Source organism: Cygnus atratus, chromosome 15, assembly GCF_013377495.2.
Source record: "Cygnus atratus isolate AKBS03 ecotype Queensland, Australia chromosome 15, CAtr_DNAZoo_HiC_assembly, whole genome shotgun sequence".
Lineage (NCBI taxonomy): Eukaryota > Metazoa > Chordata > Aves > Anseriformes > Anatidae > Cygnus > Cygnus atratus.
Genome location: NC_066376.1, coordinates 6015326 through 6034685, shown reverse-complemented (window position 1 = coordinate 6034685; position 19360 = coordinate 6015326). Strand labels below are relative to the sequence as shown.

The following is a 19360-nucleotide window of genomic DNA, read 5'->3' as shown; positions in this document are numbered from 1 at the left end:
AAAGGGTACAATGTTCAGCAGCTGCTAAAATTTGTTTTAAGCATTTTATGACCTTTTTCAATATGGAAGTGGTGAACAGTGAGATTAAGATGGATTAATCAGTAACAATAACTTGCCTGCATAAACAAGAGCCTGGAGATGTTGTCATCTGTTTTAGGAAACAAAATTCAGAGAGTTCACATGATCATCTCATAAAATATTTAGTGAGATACAGAAATCACTAATTACCATATAATAATAGTAGTTTTGGTCTCTTCTTATGCTTCATAGTTCTATTAGCAGGAAAACCAGCTACTTCTGGGCTCTTTCAAGTGAAAATTCCCTACCCATTCTTGCAGTATAGCAAAATGACATGTTTCTTGTCATGAATTCAAACCAGAAAATTAGCACTCATAACAGAATTATACATTTTGATAGCAAACCAGCCGCTACGCACAGCTCAAAAAACAAGGACAGACAGAGAAGCTGATTACCAAATCCAGCCCCCCATAATTACAAGCAACTAACACCCAGAAGCTAATATTACACATAAAGGAAAATAAAAATCCTTCTGGCCCTTACAAGATCAGTGAAAGCTCTGAAGGGCAGAATTAAGTAGAGCAAAACCACATGATCAACAAACAACAATAAAGACTCTTTATATCCCTCTTCTTAGGACAGAAAAAAAATAGACCATCAAAGCTGGTATCACAAGATTTTCTAACGTTACAGTTATTGCAGTCCCATAACCCAATGATGTTTGTACACTTCTCAAAGCAAAACACTTGAGGCCCTCTGTCCTTGTTACCCCACTTAAAAAGACTCCAGAAAGCCACCCACTGACACTCGAAGTCTATGCAGAAAATCCTTACCAGCACTGATTTGCACAAACTTGTTTTTAAACTAATAAAATTTACTCCCAAACTATTCATGAAGCGTCATCGTGTCGGAACACCTTTGGAGGCACTTTCAGCAACACTGTCAAACTCCTGTGCACAACGCATTGCAAGAAAACCAGCAAATAAAGCATGGCTCAATGGCACCAGGAGGCAAAGCGCCCTCTCCTCCCACAGCCACTTGGGTGAGAACTTCTGCTTCGCTCTTCTATGGATGAGATCTTTTGTAACCTAAATTATCTGACCACGGTAACAGATTTAATGCATCCATTATAAGGCCACGCTAATTGTTTACTCCACACTGCTGAAACTGTAACATTGGTTTCCTGAAATCCTAAGTGCTGAAATCCAATTCATCTTTTTCCAGTAGCAGAATACTGCGTCGAAGTACAGCATTAATGGCACTTAACATTAAGTTACCAGATAAATCATAAAAAATAAATTTAGGCAAACAAAATATTGCTCTTTCATGAGAGAAATGAATTTGCTTTCCATTTTAAGAACTCTAGCCACCAGTAGGTGGTGTTTCGGGAAATGTCAAGCACTTTTTCCCCCCTACAGATGAAATGCACAACTCCACCTGCAACACTGGTGGTTTTATGCAAGACCGAGGCTCCACGTTCTCTGCAAAATAAGCTTGTTTTATCCATGTGACTTGGAGCTGAACAAGCCTAAGAAGTGTCAAGATGTATACCTGAAAATTTAAGTACAAACGGGCAAATGGGATCGACATCAAGGTAGGAAAACTGAAATTTATACTGTCGGTTCAGCAGATGACCCTTCTCAGCTGCCAGATCTCTCTTAATCTAATATTTCTCTTTAGACTGTCCAGGGGCTTTTAAAAATATCTTGTCTATCATTAATTGCTGCTTTATAAGCATGTAAAATACGCTTTGTTGTGATTTGAAAATAAATCTCTTAATTATTGATCATCTGAGCTGCAGGTTTGAATGGTCGGCGTAACTTGAAAAAATACTGAAGGCACGCAGGGAGGTAAAATGAACATCAAGCAAAATAAAATTGACAGATACGAGACAAAAGCCATTCGACTGGTTCTAGTAAAAAAGCAGCCAGCAGAAACAGGGTTAATCCCAGCCTGATGAGGCTGTTCAGCAGCACTTCGACTGAACACAAATTAGAACAACCCTGGGAATCTATAAAGCTTGTTTTATTGCCAAGGGCATGCAGCAAGATCTGCATTTTGCTGTTGTAAACTATCCTTTATTTAAGGCGTTTTAAAACAGAAGAGACTTTTATATTATTTTTTTTTACTACCAAATTGTCAACAGGTGGCATTTATTGCAGCTCTGCACACCTAAAAGCAAGTTTTCCCTGCCACAACCGGCCAAGTTGACACATGCATTAAGCGTGAAGCTGAGCAAGAACCAGCCTTCTGCTGTCTGGAGGAAAATCAGCTCTGGGAAAATGGAATTAAGGTAAATTGGAGCGTTTCATAGTGCGTGGTTACCTGTAACGTTTGCAATTGTTTGGTGGGCTTTCAGATGGAACTAAAATCTAACCACAGACCTGCCTTTTAAAATCAATTGCTTAGACTCATAATTAACCTTTGTTGTATTTAAAGCATTTTACTGCCTTCCTGAAAAATCAAAGGATGTTACGTAAAAGGCAGGGGTTCGTGTCTGACTGATCGCTGCCTGAAACACCAACCTTCAAATTCATGTAATTTCATACGGACATTTTAGCAGAAAGATTTACCTTATGAAAATGCTTCCAAACATAGGCATAAGTACTCTGTAAGTGTTGCTATTGCACTATGAAATAAAGTTTTGGGACTACACAGATTTCTTTTAAGTAGCTATTTCTGACAACTTGAACACATTTCAGCAAGCTCAGACCTGCATTTCTGACTACAAATATTCCCATACTCCTAACTCCATTGGTGGTCTGCTCCTTCTTCTCCCCCAGACTGTGCATCCGCAGTATTTTAAATTATTAAAAGGTGGAAATATGCATTGATTTTACTAATAAACAATTAAACTTATATATAGTTCAGTTCAATTAAAATGAAGGTTTTGGTAGTAAGATGAAGATTAAATCCATTCGAAAAATTTAACACAAAATAGCCTGGGTTATCATTTTCTTGCTGTTCTGTTTGAGATATTTTTTAAACAAACTTCTAGCAGTGCTTCAAGCCCAGAGCGTTCAGTGTTTATAAGTAAACAAATGGGATTACCGATGTTTTCCTTTCCTTTCCAGCAATCAGTGCAGCATAATTAATTGCAAAGAGAAGCAAATTGAGTATAATATTGTTGGTGTAAATCAATATGCTGCTTATAGTACCTTCATTTCTGAAGTTTGCCTTTGCCTTCCCATTGAAAGCAGAGGAAAGCTCTTCGTCTCCGCTGCTTTCTCAGCCACAGACTCTGCTACTCAATAAGCTTACTAGCTGCTGATGAAATGAATATACACACACACTATATATATATACACACACTATATAAACTTTAGATAGTCTTTCTTTATTAGGCCAAACTCACTCATCTGATTTTCTGTGTTTCTATATACCCCAGTACTGAATCCCTAAAGCGCACACCAAATTTACAGACCTACCTCACAATATAGTAACATCTCAAACAGATTTTAATCCTTTTAACTGAACCTTTGTATATATATTTGAACGTGTTTCCTACAACCCCAGCTACGTATGTTAAGCTAGAAAAGAGCATATGGTGCATGGTAGAATGCTGGAGTATTAGATTAATGGTTTTCCATTTACAAATTGCAGGTCCAAGGATGTTCATTGATTATTAACAGAAAACAAATGGAGCTAAAATTCTACTATCTTCCACCCTGCGTGAAGGAACACTGTTGGTGAAAAGCCTTTTTTAAAGAGATCCAAGTACCATTATGGTAAAAAGATTCCCTACATGACCTTAAGGCATATAGGAACTGCAAGTTCTCTCATTGCAATGTATATAGTGGCCTGTAAAAACAAAATTAAGAAGTTTACTTTTTGTACTGTTATATTTCAGTCAATTTCAAGTATAATTAATTTGGCTTCTAAAGAACTTTAATTTCCTATACAAAAGTGTTTCTTTTTCCATTCCAATCAAAATGCTTACAATGAACTTCTTTGAAAACATCAAAAAATCCAATTTTGGGGGCATTACTACCAAACTGTGAGTACTGTTATCTTTTGTGCAGATACTTTAACCATGGAAACTTACTCTGCCTCGCTATCACCTGTTATATGCAACAGTACAACTTTTAACGTAAATGGATCGCATTTGTGTAATGAAAGCCTATCTTCTAGATTAGCTGATAAATCAGAACACCAACAATATGTTATTGGTCTTTTCTTATCGTGTCTTTACACAATATTCCTTTTTCCTATTGGTTTTGTAGGAAACATTCTGATACTGGTTGTAAACATAAGCTTTCGTGAAAAAATGACTATTCCAGACCTTTACTTCATAAACCTTGCAGTAGCTGATCTCATTTTAGTTGCTGATTCTCTCATTGAGGTTTTTAATCTTGATGAAAAGTATTACGATATCACTATTATATGTACCTTTATGTCTTTGTTCCTTCAGATCAACATGTATAGCAGCATTTTCTTTCTGACATGGATGAGTTTTGACAGATACATAGCACTGGCAAAAGTAATGAGGTCCAACATATTTCGCACTATGCAACACGCTAGATTAAGCTGTGGTCTCATATGGATGGCGTCTATTTCAGCAGCACTAGTTCCGTTTACAGCTGTGCACTTACAACACACCGGAGAGGTCTATTTTTGTTTTGCAGATGTAAAAGAAATCCAGTGGCTAGAAATAACCTTGGGGTTTATTATCCCCTTTGTGATCATCGGTCTTTGTTACTCATTAATTGTCCGAGTTCTTATAAAAGCACACAAGCACAGGAGTCTTCGTCTGCGGCGACAAAAGGCTCTTCGGATGATTTTCGTTGTCGTCTTGGTTTTCTTTATCTGCTGGCTACCTGAAAATGTCTTCATTAGTGTTCAACTTCTCCAGAAGAAAAGCGAGCCTGTCTCTTCGAGCAGCCCATCTTTCAGACACGATTATCCCTTAACAGGACATATTGTGAACCTAGCAGCTTTTTCTAATAGCTGTTTGAACCCCTTAATTTACAGTTTTCTAGGGGAAACCTTCAGAGACAAACTGCGACTGTACATTGAACAGAAAACCAAAATGTCAACGCTGCATCGCTTTTGTCAGGCTGCCTTAACGTCTGTCATTCCTGACAGTAATGAGCAATCGGAGGTTTGATTTAGCAGCGGTTGTAGAAAACATACAACTGTGAAGTTGTGCAAATAGCGAACAAAACGCTTGCTACTAACAGAAAAAAGCGTGTCTGCGTATGTATGTATTATATTGCTCTGCTGAGTATTGAAGGTTTATATTCAAAATGTTTTTATGACAACTTTAAAGTAGAAGAATGTTTCAGGCAGATTTATATTTAATTATGAACAGGATTATTAAAAGCTGAGCACTGAAGGAGCTTTATTTTATATTAAACGTGTATGACTGATAATATAGAAGAAAATTTTATCAAGCTAGGAAGACTCTAGATTTAACTTGATTATCAGAGATGCTATTTTGCTGGTGTATATAAGGTACTTCCACTTAAATAATGGAGCTGCCATAACAGTGAGGAAAAAAATCATTGCAATGTATTGATATGGAGATGCAGAAAACAATTATTTTTCATCCAAGTATGTTAAGTTAAATGACTTTGCTTTCCAGAACTATATAGTATTATCGTCATTGTATCCCAGCACGTCTTCCACAATTAACTTTTTTTAATCTTAATATAATCTAGAATGGTGATGAGTTTTCGTCTCATAAATCATTAGATTTATTGTTTACACCAGTACTTGATCAAACCTGAAATCATCTGTAACTAGACTGTTCATCTCAAGGAGCTTAATAGAAGCAAAACATAATGCTTCATTCTTTTAAGGATTGCCCAAGACAGTCTTTCCCAGGGCAGATATTACTGGGCTTTTTGTCAAAAACGCAAGTGCACATGATTGCTCATTCACATTCAGATTTAAATCAAAGTTGCGTGAGATCTGTTTACACTTTGCAGGCCTATTTTAATGGTCAGAACAGAACGCAGTGGCTTTAAAAAAAGTTACTTTCTAAAAAAGACCTAGGGATTGCTTATGAAAGTGACAAAACCTTTTTTTTAAAAAAAAAAAAAAAAAAAACAAGAACCTTCTGTAAAGGGGAATGTGATTAGCTGTCATCAGACCTGCACTCTGTACTCTGTCCATCCCACCTCCAGAAACCACTGGTCTTTCAGGATTTTAAGGTGCATGTTGGTTGTTTTGTTCATTTGAAGACAAATTATACTAAGAAAACAAATGTTAGCACCACGCTTGAAAACAACAGCTTCTAACTTCTGTTAGGAAATAATTGGGTTTTAAATCTGGATGAGGTTTAGCACAGGTTACTACTGAACTTGTTCAGAGGAGGCCATAAAGTTCCTAGAGATTGGTGCACAAGACCATTAAAATGTCACTCGCTGCATCTCGGAAATACACGAACTAATTCACGGAGTAAAGCACCAGAACTCTGCAGAATAAGGTATTCTGCCCTATTTTCAATATATTGGTTCATATATTAACCAAGTAGTACAAAAAAAGGAATTTTAGAGGATTTTTAAAATACAGACACTTAAAGCAACTAGTAGAGCTCTAAGCAGTAAAGAAAGCAGTAAGAACAACGATTGCCCTCAGTTCCCATGAAATACTTAAGTTTCTTAGTGGAAGTTTAGCCACAAAAGACTTGACCTATAATCAAGAGGCCCCACCATGATGGCTGAATTTGAAATAGATAGCTGGATATTCCTGAAACAGAAACAGGAACTGCAGGGTGGAGTTTGCTGCAACTGCTGATTATTTCCAAGTGACTGTTAACTGTGACCTAAGGAAAAGTTTTGTTTAGTCCCATCTTTCCTGCAGAACACTAAATATAATTTCTCTCCAGAAAGATGCAAGCACTGCCATGCCTTCTCTGCATAGACCAAACTGCAAAATAAGACGTAGCAACAAATCTCACACTATCCTGTGGCATTACACGTAGCCCTTTTTCCTCATTATTTTCTTGTCTGGAATTAGCCACAATTCCCCATGTCCTATTGACTGCCGGTGTGCATCAGTTACACCTTGGAAAGATGGCTATTTCAGACAACACAGAACTAAAGGAACACGTAATTCTTTCAGCAGTGCAATTCCGTGGAGTAAGACGCACCATGTGAGCATGCAGATATATTAGGTTTGTGTGATCTCGATACCTATCATGAATAAAGCAACTTATTTGGGGTTACAGCAATACAATTTACCAATTGTAGTTGTTGCTCATTTGGGTTTTATGGGAGTAAACGTTCCCCTCCTCCCCCCTTCCGATACAGGAATATTTTTTCATCAAGCTGGAAGCCCTTTTAACACCACTGCAGGTAACAAGTCATGAAGCGTCTTTGCTCAGAAACTTTTCATAAACAGATAGTAATAATAAATGCCTGCTTGCACATTATGATTTTTTTTCTGCATGATCATATTCAGTAATGTCCTGATACCACAGAAAATCTGGGAAAGATCAGTTTATTGTAGAATGAAGAAAGCAGCATTTAGCCACTCAACCTGAAACATCCTATTACACATTTAAAAGCACATTACAAATCTGAGCTACCTGAGGAGTTTCCTATTGTTGGTATTTTGGTTCAGATTTATAAACTGAACCTGAGATGACTACATTTAAACACATTATATACTTTAAATAAATAAAAAAACTCTCTCAGGTAAAAAAAAAAAAAAAGCACACTTCTTCACAGATTTTGTTTTTCAATGGCAACTATGAACAAATTGATATTTAAAGAAATGCCATATGACTCTCATATATTTTTATATTTTTCACAGATGCTGATCAACATGTTTTCTGCAGCCCATCGTCTTGTAATAACTTCTTGCTATGGCTCATCCAGGAACCAAAAAGATCTGTGTTTTATACAGTTTTCTTTAAAATTAAAGAGCATGATAATCATTAAACAAAAGCTCTTCGGGAGTGCAGGGTAAAGCGGAAATGAGAGCAAGAATTTGGATACTTTTTCATTTAACATTTCTCTGGGGTCTCTCACAAACTGTTTAGTTTAAGGACAGGATTCCATATGCCTTTCTAAAATGCTGGACCCACAATTATGAGATTTGAAAAATCTGCTGATCACAGATGCTTACAATCCTTGCTACAATAACTTACACTAAGTTTCCAGACAAGAAAAGTATCGTTAGGAAATGCACACAGAAAAATCAAAGAATCCCTGAAACCCTTAACTGCTTTTGTAAATAGTATCTTAACACAAAAATGACTTGGAAACAGAGTATTACTGAACATCTAGAAACAAAATAAATCTAAATAGCACAAATTAGCGGCAGTCTGAATCGGATGCAAAGGGCGGCTCCAGATTCTGGGCAAGATGATCCAAATGCGAGACAAGTCACCCCTTCCTTCCCCTCTGTTCAACAAAAATACCAGAAGGCTAGCGCTCAAAATGAGTGATCCATCAACTACAAAAGAGAACGTTATAAAATAAATGTTAAAAGCAAAAACCAGAATTCTTAAAACATGGTTTTCTTCAATATCGCTTCTATCAGAAAATACTTTTTGAATTTCAGACCAAGTATCTATCTTTTAGACAAAATTCACTGGCTGTATAATGCAGGCTCTCATCTTTTTTCCAGCCATCAAGTCATGTTAGAAGCTAACAATGATGTTTCATCAGGGAAGGATTTTGCTGTAGTTTCAGCTGTTTACTACCACTGCAAAAGGGAAAAGGTTACCTGGACAATTTTGACTGGTTAGGATTGTCACAAGTATAAAAGCATAACGAATTTAACCATTTAATTCGATTTGTTTCTACATTCAACTTGCTTCTCAATAAACAGGAAAAACAAATAAGTATGAAGAAGACAGGTCTGAATTTTAATAGCAGTTCATGAAGATGAATCAATTAATTCATTTGATTTTGGCTGAAAATGAAGATACGGGTGTAGCTTTAAGGGACAGCATCCTTCCCTTCTACTCCTACCCTACACATTCAGACCAACATACAAATATTTAGGTCTCTCATAAAAGAGCACTGAGCCAAATTCATTGTTGAAGTCAGTTAATTGAATTATGTCTTTGCAACAGAACTTTACCATTACATTACCAATTACATTTACCCTCTGGTCCACAATTAGACCTAGCCATTTCTTGTTCAGAGACTGTTTATGTTAAGGAACGATTATTATTTTTACATACTGTTAAATAAACATGTCACCAATAAACATTTCCATCTCGGAATTGCATTTTATCTTTTTTTTTTTTTAATGTTTAATCTGCAATAACAGATGACAGGGAACAAGTCATTTTTAAGCCGTGTATACAGACCATCTCGCCGGATACTCTTGTGATCTATGCCATGTGCTATATTTTAAGGAGAGACACTGGATTTGAAAATCTGAACACTCTCCATTCATATTTATAATTTAGGTGTCTTTTCTTCAATGGTATTTTCCAAACTATTTATTCTTCATTGTCATATGATACACTAAAGTTTTAGCCCTTGGCTTTTAGCTTCCTTTTAGGCTTCCATTCCATCATATGGCAGCATGACACAGCCAGAAGCTAAGAATAAACAGCTGCATACTGAGCCAGCCACCCAAGATGACAACAAAAAAGCAATGCCTTCTCAAGACTTCAGACAGTGCAGGATCAGCTTGTTACTTTCAACTCAGTCTCCTTTATGCTGCTTCAGTTATTTTACACGCACACACTTAATTCCACTAAACCAGATATAGAGATGACCGCCTTATTCTCATGATGTAGCCTGTGTGTTTAGAACGGCTCTTGAAGTCATTCAGCTCCAGCGATAAAACCACGTCCATTTTTTCAACCTATTTCTCCAAATCGTTCAAACACTGTCCGCTACAAATATATGCAGAAATTTCGGTTCAAAGTTCACAAACTACTGAGCTATTTGTTATCAAGAAAGCTCCACAAACCTGTGTTTTTAAATATAACTACCCTAAAGACGCATTTAATTGTTAGTATTAATGCAGCAGGATAAGCCTTTCCGAAACAACAACTTTGTGTAGAAATCCCAACTCACCTGACCTGCAAACAAATTATTATTCTCAAGGTTTAGAACCTTTTCAAATTGCATAGAGTATGTTACTGGAAGGACTTCAGAAAACCTGGAGGAAAAAAGATATACTAGAGAAATAGGGAAAATATTAGAATGTTGTTAAATTATCCTTAAAAATGGAATTAACTGTATTTCAACAAGAAGAGCTCACTGATGGAGTTGCCCAATAGTGGTGGAGATACACGTTTTCTGCCTCAACTGCAGAAACATTTCCTTTCCCAGACATTCTCTCAATAGAAACAGAAATACAACAGCAAATAAGATTTTCTTCCATTCCTTCTCTCTCCATTAAGAGCTAAAGAGAAATAGCCTTAACCTGACTATAGAAACTATTTAACTCATTCCAGCACTCAGATACAAGTGAAGTGCGCTCAGCAACCAGAAAGAAACCAAGGAAAGAGCTCACTTAAATGATGTTCCAAGCATCCATCTGTGGGGTGGGTAGCAAGACAAAAGAAGATACAGATAGTGATACCTGTGGAAACTTAATTCAGGAGCTCTGTTGGCTTTCAAGTACATGAATTCAGAAGGATTACTTTTGATATTATTAAAAGCTTAATACTCTTAGAATACTAAGACATGTGATATGTTCTTTTCTTATTCTACTGTAAAAGTGGCTGATGATGTACGGCACTGATGACACAACATGGGTCAGAAGCACAAGTTTGCCATCCGAGGAGTTGCTAAAGCTCACATCAAATCACAAAGAACCTAACTGCATGCTCAGCCCATAACAAGGGCTGCGTGAGGATCTGGGGAAATCCTGTCCTCTGCAAGATTCCTGCTCTTCTTGACTCTCACTGTCGTAGGGTAAGACCTGTGGGCCCCTGGCCAGGTGGCTTCATTGTATTACCTACAGGTTCAGGACAGCTGGCCACTATTACTGTAAATGCAAATTGGACTGTGACTTAATCCAGGCAAATCTTTGTAAAGGCAGTAGCATGTTTTAAATGAAGAGTGATAAACTTGAACCATGAAAAAAAGAACACAAGTTTACTTTAATAAAGCCTTTAGAATATAAAACACCAATTATTCCCATTTATTATCTACTATGTAAAAATGTAAAGGTAGAATAGAGTGACAGTTAATAAAAACATGCATTTTCCCCGCATACTTGAGATTTCTTTTCCTCTTTTACATAACCTCTGTGTTCCCTTTTAAATGATGCAGCTTTAAGCATTGGGTACATTCTCCAAACAGTTTTGACGTGTTTCAAACAGTACGATTGTAGGAGCAGAGCTTTGTCGTCCCTTGTGTACATATGCTGTTTGCAAAAGCCTGCCGTACAGATGCAAATTATTGAGATAATGCTGAAAATTTAATAAAACATTGTATGATGATCTTCTGCTTGATGTCCTACAGAACTCTATTGGGATTCAATTAGAAATAGGTAAACGCATTCAAAGACAGGGTCTGGTTCTTTAAGCAAGAGGTTCCTCTGTCAAGTATCTTCATGCTCTTACCCTCATTACTTCAGGCAGCTTCTACAAGTCATAAGATTAATTTTCTCTTCTAATTACCTGTTGGATGTAACAGACAAGCATTTTACAAGTATTTATTAATCTTCTTGGCTTTGATCTAACACACAAGAGCCATTCCATCTATTCTGCAATTTATTAATTAACATATATAAATATACACTAATCTTTCTTGTAGCTTACAATATTGCCTCTAAACACAAGAGGTATTTCAGAGGAGGAAAATCCTGGTGAAGTAATTCTAGTTCGTCATTCATACCAAGGAAGTAGCCATCACCACCCCAATCTGCTCAAAATGAGTGGCTTTTTATTTTTAAATATATTCCATAAACACACTAATACATTTATTTTTTTTAAAGCCTTATAGAAGCTTCCCATTTTGTTTAAAAAAGCAGCAGCATTCTGTCAAGGACTGGGAAAGCTGCGGCTTTTTAGAATTACCACGCTTTAAATATCCAAATCTGTGTGTGTTTTTTTGTTTAAACAGATTAACATTAACAAAATTGTACCGAGAGCAATAAACAGGAAGGAGCAAACCACAAGATCCAGGTTTGCACTAATAAGTTATACTTACTGTACATGCTCCAAGTCTCAAGCCTCGTCAAGAACAATTGTCTTTGAATGCCCATTGCTCTGGTCTTTACCATACACCAGAACATAGCAAACGTTTATCCTTTCAAGCTTACACCATAATTTCTTGCCAAGTAGAACGTGTTTTGAGAATTCAAACATGTAATCGGACACATTCTTTTAACTGAGCGTCTACTTATTTTTGAGGGGTTTGTGCCAAGTTTTCTGTATTAAGCAATTTGGGCCTTTCTAGTAATTTATGATGCCTCTTTCTATGATGAGCCAGAACTTATTAATGTAAAACCAGAAAAAAAAAAAAGAGCTAACAACGGCAAGAAAGCAGTGTCCTCACTTGACTGGAGCTGGGTGACACATACTCCAGCAGACCTAGCCCTGGCTCCTCACTTCAGCGACTGCTTGAAGACCATTCCTCAACAACTTTAGCCCACAAGCAGGAATCCTGTGCTGAGTCTCAATTTTTATGAAAATATGTGCAGCTAAGTCACGAAAGCAAGAATTTGTATTGGAAAGCTAACAAGAACAGTAAAGGGAAGTTCTCACCACTAAGTAAAGAATGGGAGATGAAAGGAAACATTGGTTATGTGCTCCAAGGAGAGAAGAATTTCCCCTCTTAACAGCAAAGAAGGGACAGTTGTCTTTCACCATCAAACTCCCCATCACTTTAATATCCCGGCTTTATGAGTAAAAGTAAGGAATTATTTGAGTGTAGATAGATTAAGGCAAATACCCAGAATTAGCATGAAACTTTTGCTGTTTAATATGTAATGAAAAATGCACAATCCCTTTAAACAAAAGTAAGAAATACACCACGTATTGTTTATACCAAACACAGTCGGGGACGTGAGCCTTTCGCCTGGGAAAACCATCTTCAAAGTAGCAACTGTTTTCCCAGCTGTGAATACTCCTTCCTGGGAAATCTATTCCTACCATTACAAAAATAATTTTCAAAGGAATGTAAAATTAGTCAGCCTAATCTATGCATATCCGTATTTCAGACACTATTTTGTACCTTCTTAGACATGTCTGTTTACAAAAGGCCTGGTATTCTCTATAAACATTATATAGTGTCACAATGAATTTCACCTCTTAAATAAATAAATAAATGCATCATTAATTCAATAAAATAATTTGCAGCAACTCTATCAATATTCTGAGTAAGAAGCATTAGCAGGAAACAAACCTTTCAGTCCCATAAGCAGCTGCCCTCAAAGTTTGTTTTCTTATTCTCTTTTTCCTAATTTGAAAAATATTGCATAGATATTAAGAAAGCAGACAAACCAAGCAGGATCCCACACAGCAAGTCATAAATGCCAAGTGGGTTTATGGCTTCATACTTTTTTCAGCTATCAAGAGGCCATCCTGCAGAGAGGCAATCAGAAGCCAATGGGCCAGCAAACTAAGCTCTTTGAGGAAGAAAAAAAAATAAGAATAGAAAAATCAACTGCAAGTAGCCCAAAGAAGAGAAATAGGCCCAACATTTCAATTACAGACTGACCAAACCCAGCAGACTAACAGAAGTGATCTAATATCCATCCTGACATTTAACTTCACCATTCTGAGAAAGAAGAGACATTAATTTACCAGAGGTATCAGTTCCAGCAAAATGCTAACTGCTGATGTATCCTGAGATCAAAGGGGGAGGGGGGCAGATGAAAGACAGGGCAAGGATGAACAATTATGTCATCTTCTCTTCATAATGTGGATAAAACTCTATTTGCATGTTAGAGATGCAAGCAAAACAGTCAAAAACAGTACAAGACAAGATTCTTATTCTAGGAGATTACGCTAAACAAAATGGAAGCTTTTAGTAAATTATTTTCCTTTTCCAATATCTGATCGGTTTCATACATATTTCTAAAAAATAAATACATGGGTAATGCTAAAGCATGCAAAGCAGGATTAACTTAGTAAAGCAAAACTATACAAATGCAGAAAGAGCTGATAATCAATTCACAATGCAAACAGTTTCCAAAAAGAAATTTTAATGTATAGAAATGAAGATACAGCAAATACCAGTAGCCAGCTAATCAGAAGAACATCCTGTAACATCGTGCTAAGTGTTAGCTTCCCAACATCGTTTAGGATGGAAAATACAAGACATGTTATTTTGATGGTTACATGATCAGTTTCCTATTAAAATAAATGTAAAAAGATAGGACTTACAGAGTTTGTTTGCAAATCATCCACAACCCATTACTTCAAAAACAGACTTCAGTATCAATTAGTGGGTTGTCAAAGAAATAAATATATTTCTCAGTTATAGCCTTCCAGTATCTGTGTGATAGGTTTAGTATCATGAATGCTTGGTTTGCATTCATTAAACATTCAAATTACTATCCCAGTTACCTGATTACAAGCAGCATTAGAGATCATACCGAAGTAGCACTCAACTATTTCACCAAGCTCATGACAAAATGTTTTATCTCCACGGCAAAAACAGCATGATTTTTATGGGGCTTTCCACTACTACAAGCAAAACAATTTTAAAGAATCATTCTTTGTGGCTTGCTTTGCTCTAGTACTAGTTTAATAACTCCTTGTCTGTATAATAATCCCCAAAAGGCTGAACAGAGAAACACTTTCCCTAGTAATTTTGCCATTTCCCATTTAGTAAACACAGCTTACTGTTTGGGCACCTGCACACTAGCCCTCTGATTAAAGAAACACTATGAGCTACTTGTTTATTTGCCATTGTTTGTACTATCTGTATGGAATCTCAAAAATTAAATTCCTTTCCCACTGATTTTGCCTTTATCTGGGGAAAATGTTGATTCCTCCTCCTCCAACCATTTGCAATGCTGACAATAACAAGAAACAGGCAAGGACTCATACTCTAGGAGCATTACCTAAAATACCCGTCAACCATGAACAACGGGATTTGATTTATAAAGACTGACTGGCTCTTACTCAATTTTCCTTGAAGTTACAATGTTTGCTAGACTAAATTGGGAAGGAAGAGGAAATGAATATTGTTTTCTATGGATTAGCAATTTCGAGTCTCTCTTGCTTAATAGATGATCAACTCTGGAAGAATTTTACTGTTCTGTGGAAAGCCTGCAGCTCTGAAAACAACACTGGAGAAACAAGATCTACTGTTAAATTATGAGGTTAAAAGATCCTTTGGTACAGTAAGGTCATTCTCAGTAGAACTCAAATAGCCTTTGTGAACAAAGCAACCACAACATGTTGTTCCTTGCTGACAATGTTGTAAGCGTCAGTACACTGTTTCGATAAGCTTTTGTGGCACTAAGGCAGCTGAAACTTTGAAGGGTGAAGAAATCCATAAACAGAAGCAAGACATGAGTAATTGCAAACAAGCACTTCTAATGCTTTTGTTATTTCAACATGACAGTTAACAATATTGTAAGTATTCTTTTCAGAGAACTGAAACAAAATTAATTTGTCACAGACAAGGTCCATCAGAAAGTTCTTACTTAAAACGCCAATATTTAACTTCAGACCACCAGTCTAGACAGCACATTTTAAATCTCTTATTTTAATGCTTATCGTATGCGACAACTCAAAAGAATAATCTCCAACTGTAGTAAGGTTTAACATGTGAATACGTTAGTGAACTACAAAATCATTAAAAAACTAGCAAAACTAATGTCCAGGCATTTTAAAAAGCAAGGTTAAAAACGTGGGTTTTATTGACAAGTAGCTAAATAAAACAGTAACATTAGGGAAATCTCAGATAAAAACACAATACAAGTTTAAAAACTTGTATCATTCGGCTTTACTAGAGCTGCGTGCTTCTAAGATCATTCATGAAAACATTTTTATTGGACTTGAATTGCTCTTTGTTATTTAATGTAAACAATAGAAATCGAGTAGATGAAAATCAATAAAACATCAAGATTACTCAGAAAGGTCAAGTTGTTCCAAGGAAAAACGCTTTAATCTTAGGCTGGTGAGAATTTTTGAAATAAATTCCATAAAAGAATGATCAATGTATACTAAATTCAGTCACTTAAGACACACTTCAACGTGCCTGCCTGCAGCTCTAACAAAATCAATTAGAGATTTACGTTTTCCACTTTGGAGACTAAAAGTGCTGCAGTAAAATAGGAAGAAAGTAAACCACAGGGAAGTAAAGTGATTTAATGAACCACTGAAAACTCTCCGCCACCAAAAGCAGTGTGCTATGCTGCTATCTTTTGACGTATTTCCATCACATATGAGACTTCCACAGAAACTGGAACCTACCCATTTGTGCCTTAAGGCCAAAAAATTGGCTTTAAATCAGCACATTAAAAGTCAGTCACAGCTTATCAGAAACCAGTTGTCATCCTTCAGGAATTTCTGTAGATCTATCAAAATTTCAGCTTAAAGTAACAAAAAATATAAAGAAAATTAGATTGCAGAACAAGCACTCTCAGCAGTTGCCTGAATCTTTGTTCCATCCAAGCCAACTGAGCGCTTTTCTCTGCGGCTTCAGAGTTCCTTCTGGTCTTCCCGTACATGTAAAGGAATTTTACCTTTTTTTCTACTACATTTTCCACACTGTCCTATCATCAAAAGCATTTTAAAACCCAATGCCACTGTGACTTAACTGAGTATTTCACACAAAGCTGAGGGTACACATGCTGAGTAATAATCATAAACCAATACACAGCTGACATTCGTTAACTATTCCTGAAGTAAAATAGTTTAAAATCTGCTTAACATTTTTCATCCCCAACAGCCATTTCAAACAAAAAACGTGGTCTACTAACTTATACTTTCCTACTATCAACAGTCACAGTTTATAAAGCTGATGCCAAAAAATGGCTTCTCATAGACCTTATATGGTATTCCCTAAAACTAACACCAGATACATGTTTAAGCCACCCACTGACACCAACATTTATAGTTGTAAGTGTTGTTGTGCCTAGCGGTGTTCCCTAGTAGTATTAAGGAGCCTGCTTTCCACTTAATATTTGCTCTTCCTTTCACAGTCCTACAGTCTTAGTGATGAAGGAGAACCAATTTGGGGGTTCTAAGATCTTATCAGTTGATATTAATCGGATAGTCCAGAAAGGCCCTGCTTGCCAGGGGTTTGAAGTCCTCTTGGGATTTTTTCCACTTGTATATAAAACGCTTCAGAACGTCACAGGCAGTAAAATTTTAATTTTGACATTTTGATTTCACACCGTTTTATCCTGGAAAATTACTTCCACACAAACTGAATTACATTTCTGTGGATCTAAGTCCATAATATAGAACTAACAAAGGAAATAAGTGTTCCCTCTCACTAAGCTATAAATACAAGATTTTCCATTTTTGCTTTGATATAGACAGAGATGTACTCTTCCCTGACTTTACTTAAGCATATTTCTGCTGAGATATAAACAGCAAGAATTTAGAGTCTCCAAATAGCCACTGCCAATAGATCTGCTGTTCTTATATTGTCTCACAAACTCTAAATGTAATAGCTAGAGACACTTTTACATGAATGCAAAAGCTCTCAGAAAAAAATCAAGTATTCTTGCCAATAAGCTTCAATAAAGTGTAACAGTAAAATAAGAACTACTACTTTTTAGTTACTATCTTCACTGAACTATATATCTCACGATAAATGAGAGCAATACGTACCTTTTACATTTATTTCATGTTAGGTCAGTAAACAAGGAATGCTTTTAAGACCATGGCTTAAAGTCACTCTTACAATTCCTAAGGAAATGAATTTTGCCTGTCATTCTCCAGTTCTCTGTATTATCGAACCACTTGATTCTCTGATCCATGTTTTGCATTAACTTACTCAGAAGACCACGGTTAAGTTGCCCTGCTTTTGTATTGTTTCCTTCAGGGAAAAAAAGACTTAGACCTTTAAATTTCCACTTAAACGATATCTCAATATTACTAATTTCATTCTTATTAATTTATCAAATATTCCTTAATACAGAGACTGCTGACACCTTCTGGCCACTTGACATTCTGACCAAAAATCAACGGGATTTCCATGAAGAAATCTTTCATGTGCTCCCAACCCCTCAGAATCACATGAAGACTTAAGCTACGCCTATACTGCCATATGACAGTTGCTTAAAGGCATTTCGTTTCCCTTTTGCTCACATGCTCTCACCCAGCCTCTGCCTGTCACAGAAGCATTCAGAACAGAGACCGTGTACTCTGAATGCTACAACCACATTCAGAAATCAGACACACCTCATGATTTTGGCGGAGTTTATCTTTTCATTTTCACTCTAGGCATATCATATCCGAGGAATCACTGCACTGAATCTCGTGGTACGTTCAGGTTCGGTGCTGAACACCACAGGTAATACCACAGGTAACTGTTTTATTGAATTAAACGGTCAAAGCTGGGATAACCTACCTGCAGACTCTGTTTCATTTTCTTTGGTTCACTTTCTGATTCCAGCTCTCCCTTTGGGGCCACACGCTGCTTTAGCTTTTTCCTTTTTTCCTCCTTCATTTCTTTGCTTTGTGTATTCTTTTTTGCCATTCTGGAACAGAATGTTATGCAATTATAAGCTGCCAAAGTGCAATTAGAACCCTATTTATTTATTTAATTATTTTAGATGCCACTACGGAAGTGCAATTAAGATCCTTTTATTTATTTTAAATAATTTTAATTTATTATACATGCCAGAGAAGCATATACTGACAGGCTACCCTATAACCCCAGCATCTCAAGAGTCACATCTGACTGCCTAACCATGCCAACAGCCGTTAGCGCCGAACCTGGACCACTTCGGCTGAATTTCCCCCCTTCCCTCAGGATCACGCTCCGGTTGCTCCCCCCCGGGACCCCACAGCCTCGGTGCCGCCCGCTCCCGAAGCCGGCACAGCCACGCGGCTCCCGCTCTGCCTGACGGCGGCCGTTACCCTGCCTTTTACACCGGCACGAGGGCGCGGAGAGGCCCACGGATCCCAAAAGACCCCAACAGATCCCCACGGATCCCTCTCAGCCCGCCCCGGCCCGGCCGCCCCTCAGCGGCCACGCGAGGATCGGGTGCACGCGGCCCCCTCACGCACCTCTCACCCACGCTCCCCGCCGCAGCCCGCCCCCTCCCTGCCATTGGCTGCAGCAAAGGGAGCGGGCGCTCCCGGTTGGCGCTCGGAGCTGCCAATCCGGTAACTGGCCAATAGGAAGGCGAGGTGCCGTGTTGAACGCCCGCTCGGAGGGAGCGTGCTGAGGGCGGGCCCGGCCGGCTTTTTTGGTGTGACGTCAGCTCCGCGCGCCGAGGTGGCCCCTCGCGGAGGGCGGTCCCGATGCGGGAGGGAGGCGTGGCCTCAGCGCTC

General features: G+C 37.5%; 2 protein-coding genes across 2 annotated transcripts in view; one reads left to right on the top strand and one right to left on the bottom strand.

The window, feature by feature from the left end:
• The window catches only part of C15H7orf50 (chromosome 15 C7orf50 homolog), a 125620-nt gene extending 106428 nt beyond the window's left edge, over positions 1 to 19192 (bottom strand). Inside the window, exons 1-2 of the mRNA XM_035549217.2 lie at positions 19094 to 19192; positions 18432 to 18561 (exon numbers count right to left, since the gene is read on the bottom strand). Coding sequence (XP_035405110.2) covers positions 18432 to 18561; positions 19094 to 19137 — 174 coding nt within the window. The 5' untranslated portion in view covers positions 19138 to 19192. The remainder of the gene's footprint in view (positions 1 to 18431; positions 18562 to 19093) is intronic.
• On the top strand, positions 4052 to 5594 carry GPER1 (G protein-coupled estrogen receptor 1). The gene has a single exon (XM_035549214.2). It carries the CDS (start codon positions 4052 to 4054, stop codon positions 5123 to 5125), a length of 1074 nt encoding a protein of 357 aa, XP_035405107.1. The 3' UTR covers positions 5126 to 5594.
• Positions 19193 to 19360: the final 168 nt, after the last annotated feature.

What these genes read in the sequence shown, in the direction of transcription:
- GPER1 (XM_035549214.2), top strand. Translation starts at nt 4,052, where the DNA reads ATGGAAACTTACTCTGCCTCGCTATCACCTGTTATATGCAACAGTACA.